This window comes from Nansenia antarctica, assembly GCF_963989245.1.
Source record: "Nansenia antarctica genome assembly, contig: SCAFFOLD_398, whole genome shotgun sequence".
Lineage (NCBI taxonomy): Eukaryota > Metazoa > Chordata > Actinopteri > Argentiniformes > Microstomatidae > Nansenia > Nansenia antarctica.
Window position 1 is genome coordinate 22,501 of NW_027663135.1, and position 7,500 is coordinate 30,000.

General features: G+C 45.1%; 1 protein-coding gene across 1 annotated transcript in view; it reads right to left on the minus strand.

Annotated features, from left to right (window-relative positions):
* The window catches only part of LOC308175266 (transcription factor COE1-like), a gene marked incomplete at both ends in the record, with an annotated part of 29,833 nt that overhangs the window by 4,396 nt on the left and 17,937 nt on the right, over positions 1-7,500 (minus strand). The window contains 3 exons of the mRNA XM_080550967.1: positions 373-535; positions 3,872-4,079; positions 4,448-4,461. Of these exons, the coding sequence (XP_080407093.1) occupies positions 373-535; positions 3,872-4,079; positions 4,448-4,461 (385 nt within the window). The remainder of the gene's footprint in view (positions 1-372; positions 536-3,871; positions 4,080-4,447; positions 4,462-7,500) is intronic.

Here is a 7,500-nt window from a genome sequence, read left to right on the forward strand (position 1 = left end):
GAGAGGTGGAGGGGAGGGAGGGAAGGAGAGAGAGGGGGAGGGGAGGGAGAGAGAGTAGGGGGGAGGGGACGGAGGGAGGGAGAGAGAGGGGGAGGGAGGGAGGGAGGGAGAGGGGGGAGGGGAGGGAGGGAAGGAGAGAGGGAGAGAAAGGGGGGAGGGGAGGGAGAGAGGGGGGAGGGAGGGAGAGAGAGAAGGGGGGAGGGGAGGGAGAGAGAGAGAGGGGGAGGGGAGGGAGGGAGAGAGAGGGGGGGGAGGGAGGGAGGGAGGGGGGATGGGTGGGTCAGTTGACGTTGCGAAAGGCATTTAACACAAATGCTAAAGCGCTCCTAACTCCTGCTAAGCGCTGTCCCCGCCCCCCCCCCCTCTCCTCACCCTGATTGGCCTGCGGGGTCTCTGACACGTTGACGGACAGCTGGCCGGAGAAGGAGCCGACGCCCATCATGCCGGCGTGCACGGAGGCGTTGCCCAGGGCGACGGGCAGCTGGGAGTGGCCGCGGGGAGCGTTGTACAGAGCCTCCGCCATGTCCGCCGCGCGCTGCAGGGTCAGGCACGGTTAGAACCACACGACCACAACACGACCACAACACGACCACAACACGACCACAACACGAACACGACCACAACACGACCACAACACGACCACAACCACAACACGACCACAACATGACCACAACACGACCACAACACGACCACAACACGACCACAAAATGACCACAACACAACCACAACACGACCACAACACGACCACAACACGACCACAACAAATTTGTATTTTATTTTGTTATTTAACCTTTATTTAACCAGGCAAACATGTTAGAACAAATTCGTATTTACAAATGCAGCCTGACCAAAAAGCAATGGCTCTTTGGGGGGGGGGGGGGGGGGGATGGGAAGCTAGAAATAAAACAAGGTTAAGTAATTTACAACAATAAAACAATAAAACACTGGCAAATACAGATGCATTAAAATACTAACAGTCAGAGAGAGGGGAGAGAGACGGAGGAGGTAGGGGTGAGGAAGAGCGGAGGTGAGGGATAGCGGGAGTAGTGGAGCAGGGGTACTTAAAATGAGGCAGTGATGGGTTATGGGATGGGTGAGAGACGGTGATCAACAGGTGCATTGATCGACTATGGTTCGATGCAGGATTTGTTTGAAAGCAGTGAGTGAGGTGAGGGCGGTGAGTTTGAGGGTGTTCTGTAACGTGTTCCAGTCGTGTGCTGCAGCGAACCGGAAAGCGCTGCGACCAACAACGGTACGGGCTTTGGGGATGGTGAGTCGGACAAGATCACTGGATCTTAGAACGATGACGGGGCGGTGAGAGAGGTGCAGAAGGGATGAGAGGTAGAAAGGTGTTTTGCAAAGTATGGTTCTGTAGATAAGATGAAGCCAGTGACAGAGCCGTCTGCTGTGAAGAGATGTCCAGTCTACAAGGGTGTACGGATCACAGTGGTGAGTTGTGAAAGGCGCACCAGTGGCAAAACGAATGGCGGAGTGATGGAGTGTGTCGAGTTTCCTGAGGGCAGACTGAGATGCCATCCTATAGATCAGGGGTCGGCAATTAGGTTTGGCCTCGGGCCAATTTTTTTTTGAGCCACTAGATGGCGGGCCAGAACATAATCAAAGGCTAATTTAAGTAATTGATTGTTAAAAAATGTGACACGTTCTAATGCTGACTTTTCTTTCGAAAAATGTACACATCGCTAGTCAACTAACACAGCTTGTTTTGTGAGCCTGCTAACAATGTAAAGTAGTGTTCTAGTTAACTAGGTAGCAGTCCAATCCATTACGTTGCAGTATTAGGCTTGACTAGCAAGTTTGTGTTGTGATTCTCAACAACGTTGAAACGTAGTTTCACCCTTTTCCATAGTTTTGAATAATAAATATGTGGACTGACGATGTATCGCAGCCTAACTTATTCTAATAATTATTTAACATCGTTTTATTCTGAATTATTCCCCCCTCCTCCCAGGCAAGGTCACATTATTTATTATTGGATTGGTTGTTTGCGTGCCGGGTGAAGTTAGCTAAACAGTTAACCTGCTAGCAAGAGAAACATCATGTCACTCTCCAAAGGTCTAAAGAGGAAAGTTGACAGTGGAAACAGGGCATTTAAAGAGGAATGGACAGCGAACTATACGTTCATCCTACCTGGTTTCATCAATGCAGAGCCGTTGTGAGACTCACATCTTCCGTGCTCACGATGTTCCCTTTCTATACAAGTCGTCCTTTTCGTCAATGAATGTGATAAAGACGCACGAGAGGAATCGATTGATGCATAAAAATAAAAATAAACTGCCTGCGGATTAAAGTGACGACGTCAATATCACCAGATATCAAGCAAATAGTGACCGATGGGAGATGCCACTTTTCACATTAAGTGAGTACCAAGCCTGTCGTTATTGTATTTAATAACCTAATTGTATTTTGTATATTTTGAATGAATGGCTCATTGTACTTATTATCCCTAATAGCGCGTTTGCTCTGTCGTTTCAGGAGCATAGGCCTACCACCACTTTGCGCCGATTTTGTTGTCAATGTTTTTCAGAAAATTAAACAGAATTTGCTTTGTTACTGTTCATATGTGTGTTGCAGTCACATACGTAAACATTACGTTTGAATGATTTAATGAGCTGATGTTATTTTTTTCAAACCACACACCGCATGTTGGCTATTTCAGCACCACGCCTTGTCCACCTACTTATGATTCACTATGAGGGGTTCAGCGTCAGTGCGCTTCGGTGCACCCCGCTGCCTGATTGTCTGTCCCTGTGTCATTCACTCTCAACATGGATACAAGTACAATACGCATTATTCAGGTGGAGGTAGATTCTCTATTCGGACATTATAGGCGCGGTGTTGGACTGTCGGTCCGATATTGTAAAAAAAAAAAGAGAAAAAAAGAAAAAAAAAGTGGATTCTCAAAATAATCTGCTGGGCCAAATATTATTGGTGACGGGCCAGCAATGGCCCACGGGCCGCCTATTGCCGACCCCTGCTATAGATGGTATCGCCATAGTCGAATATGGGCAGGATGGTCATCTTGACAAGGGTATGTTTGGCTGCATGGGTGAAGGAGGCCTTGTTCCGGTATAAAAAGCTTAGGTGAGCTTTGACTTTTGTCTGCAGGTGCTTTATTTATGTAAACCAGCTCCTTCCCTTCTTGTGATTTTTTTTTTTCCCTTTCCTTTCCTTTTCCTTTCCTTTTTTTCCCTTTCCTAACACCAGGGGAGCCACCCCTCCTTAATTTCGTTGTTTGGTACCTGTACTGTAGCAATGACAATAAAGTCCATTCATTCATTCATTCATTCATTCATTTATGTGGGTGGTGAAGGAAAGGGATGAGTCCAGCCAAAGGCCAAGGTATTTGTAACAAGAGACAAACTCCAGCTCGGAACCGTCAACCCAGAAGATCTTAGGGGGGCTGCTGACACGAGGTCTCCGGTCGAAAAGAATGCACTTTGTTTTTTTGGTGTTGAGGAGAAGATGGAGGCGATGAAAAGACTGCTCAATGGAGGTGAGGCTGAGTTAGAGTGGAAGCCGCAGAGTGGAGTGAAGGGCCTGCACAATACAAGATGGTGTCGTCAGCATAAAGATGGATCTGGGATTTGCCAGCATCTTTTGCTATATCATTGATGTAGATTGAGAATAACGTTGGTCCCAAGATGGAGCCTTGAGGCACCCCTTTAGAGATGGTGAGATGGTCTGACAAGATATTTTCAGTCTTCACTTGCTGAACTCGGTCAGTTAGATAGCTGGCAAACCAGTTGCAAGAGTTTGTCGAGAGACCAATGTTGGAGAGCCTCTGTAGAAGGATGGAATGGATGACAGAATCAAAGGCCTTAGCTAGGTCGATAAAGGCAGCGATGCAGACCTGCTTGGAGTCCAAGGAAGTGAGAATGTCATCCATAACTTTCAAGGTAGCTGTGATGCACCCGTGGCCAGGCCGGAACCCAGACTGCATGTTGGACAGGATGTTGTTTGAGGCCATGAAGTGGCTGAGCTGTTTGAGAGCCAGCTTCTCCAGGACCTTGGCCAGGCACGGCAAGATGGAGATGGGCCTGTAGCAGTTGGGGTCGGAGCTAGAGCCACCACCGGAGCAAGAGGGGAAAGACCAGCGCGGATTTCCAGTCAGGAGGAAAGACAGACAGCTCAAAAGACATGTTGAATAGCCGTGTGATGGGAGCGGAAATGACAGGTGCAGCAGCTTTCAAAAACATGGGTTCGAGCCCATCAAGGCCAGCAGACTTGTTTGAGTCTAGCTTGGTTAGCTCCTCTAAAACCTCTGAGGTCAAGACAGGTTTAAAGGAGAAAGCGTCACAGCTGGAAGGAGGAGGAGAATGTGATGAAGCAGCAATGGGGGGAGTAGCTGAGAATACATGGGCCGAGTTGACAAAGTGATGATTAAAAAGCGAAGCCATGTGAGACTTGTCAGTGACAACAGTGTCACCAAAGGTCATTGCACTAGGAAGATGAGGGGAAGTGAGTTTGTTTTCCATGGCTTTGACCGTTTTCCAAAACATCTTGGCGTCAGAGCCACAGGATGCAAATTTGTCCAAGAAGTAACTGGTTTTGGCTTTTCTGACAGCCTGAGTGCTTTTATTTCTACACTGCCTAAAGGCAAGCCAGTCAGCAGGAGACTGGGTGGAACGAGCTTTCCGCCATAAGGTGTTCTTCTGGCGGATCAACTCAGTCAAGTCATGGGAAAACCAGGGGCTGAAGCGATCCTTTATCCGTGATTTTATGAGTGGGGCATGACCACAACATGACCACAACATGACCACAACATGACCACAACATGACCACAACATAACCACAACCACAACACAACCACAACATGACCACAACCACAACACTACCACAACCACAACACAGCCACAACACAACCAGAGCCACAACACAACCACAACCAAGTGTTTACTTCCACAATTCTCCAAAACATTAGAAAGCACTCTTCAACAACAGACTGACAGACACACACACACACAGACAGAGAACACACACACACACACACACACACACACACACACACACACAGAGACAGACACACACACACACACACACACACACACACACACACACACACACACACACACACACACACACAGACAGACTGGACACAGTTTCAGTTACTAAACATTACTTATAGACAAGATAGTCAATATGGATTCAGATCAAAAACATCAACATCATTGAAAATAATAGAATCAATTGAAGAAATCACAAATGCTATAGATCACAACAACCTGCAGTTGGGTTATTCATTGATCTATTATAAATCAATCATGACATATTAATCAATAAAGTGGAGATATATGGTATCAGGGGACCGGTGTTACATTGGGTTAAAAGTTATTTAAGTAAGAGACAGTTAGGGTTAGGGTTAGAGCAGTTAGTGAAGCTGAGTAACTTCTGCTCTACGTGTTGGACATTGCTGCTGGCGTCCCCCAGGGGTCAGTGTTGGGCCCTGAGCTGTTCATTCTGTTTATCAGTGACAGATGCAGAGTGTCAACGCTACTGAAGATGGTGTTATTTGCAGATGACACAGATATGTTCTGTCCTGGGGATAAGGTATAAAAACTAGGTCTTCATAATGTACAGGGATGATGATTAAGTATGTCAATACGGTATTTGTATTTTGGGTACGCAGTATTAGTATATACAGTATAATGAATGAATGAATGAATGAATGAATGAATGAAAGCTTTATTTCGAACATGTGAAAAAAGAAATAGTTATAACAAAACAAACAAAAAACGATTTACTTAACATGTCCGAAAAGGAGTAGGAAGAAGCATAAGCTTATTTAATCCTACCCCTTCTCCAATACTCAGAGATTAATAATTAATAATCTACAGTTAACTTCAATATTAATATAATATTTTTTAAATTAAATCAAATGTATTTACATATTTACCAACAATAGAAAACAGATGATGTAAATAAACAAATAATCTGTGAAAACACCTGGTGACTATCAAAGCCCTTCTTCCTCCTCGTACCTGGTGAAAACCATGTTTTTATACCGCTTTTTGAACTGGGTCATGCTTGGACACCGCTGCTTTAGCTCCACACTCAATCCGTTCCACAGCTTCACTCCACATATAGAAATACAAAAACTTTTTAACGTTGTACGTACATAAATATGTTTTAAATGTAACTCCCCCCTCAAATTATAACTCCCATCTCTTTTTTTTGTTTTTTAATTTGTTTTTTCAGATTTTATCCCTTTTTTTCACCCAATTTGGTAGCCAATTGAACCCAACCTAGCATCCAATTATCCCCTGCCTATTGCGAGGGATCCGCCGCACGACCCCGTGGCCGGCAGTCCCAGAGGAGGCCGCCAGGCAGACTAGCTGACTGGCTCCTCGAGCCCAGCACCGTTATTCCGGCACCCCGGGGGCGCTGTTGCGCGACGGATCCTTGTCCGGAACTACTCCTATACCCCCCCTCGGGAGCGGCCGCCCAATATGCCGCTCCCCGTATGTGCCTCGGCCATATCCGGGTCTGGCGAGCCGGGATACGAACCCCGGCCCCGGTGGGCAGCATGCACTGGTGGCCAGTGCTTAGCCCGCTACAATAACTCCCATCTCTATCAAAAAACAATTTTTGAATATTCCCAGGGAGTAGGTTGTTATTTGCTTTATACATTATTTGTGCTGTTAGAAGGTGGACCAGATCCGTGAATTTTTATGTTTTTGATTTTAAGAATAATGAATTTGTGTGATCTCTATAACCGGAATTATGAATCAACCTTATGGCTCTTTTTTGCAATATTAATAGTGATTGTAGTCTACATGTATAAGTGTTGCCCCAAACCTCCGCACAATAATGTAAATATGGTAAAAGCAGTGAGCAGTAGAGAGTGTGGAGTGATTTATGGTCCAGAACGTGTCTTGCCTTACTCAGTACTGAAATGCTTCTTGACAGTTTATTTCTGACATTTTTTATATGAGATGACCAGCTTATTCTATCATCAACTATCACACCAAGAAACTTAATTTCATGAACTCTTTCAATGTCCACACCATCTACCTGTATCTGTACTTGAGTATTCATTTTATAATTACCAAATAACATGCAGACGTGGGTTTTGCTTAGGTTTAATGATAATTTGTTTATGTCAAACCATCTTTTTAATTTGCACATTTCTGAAGTAATCATCTCCATTAGCTCCTTTAAATTCCCCCCAGAGCAAAACATATTTGTATCATCTGCGAATAGTACTAATTTTAATGTTTTTGATACCTTGCAAATATCATTTATATAAAGAATAAACAGTTTCGGACCCAATACTGACCCTTGGGGGACGCCACAAGCAATGTCCAAGCATGACGATGAATACTCTCCCAACTTCACAAATTGTTTCCTGTCTCTTAAATAACTTCTCACCCAGTGCAATGCTACCCCCCTGATCCCATACCGTTCCAGTTTATTGATTAATATGTTATGATTGATTGTGTCTAAAGCTTTTTTAAGATCAATGAATACTCCAACTGCATA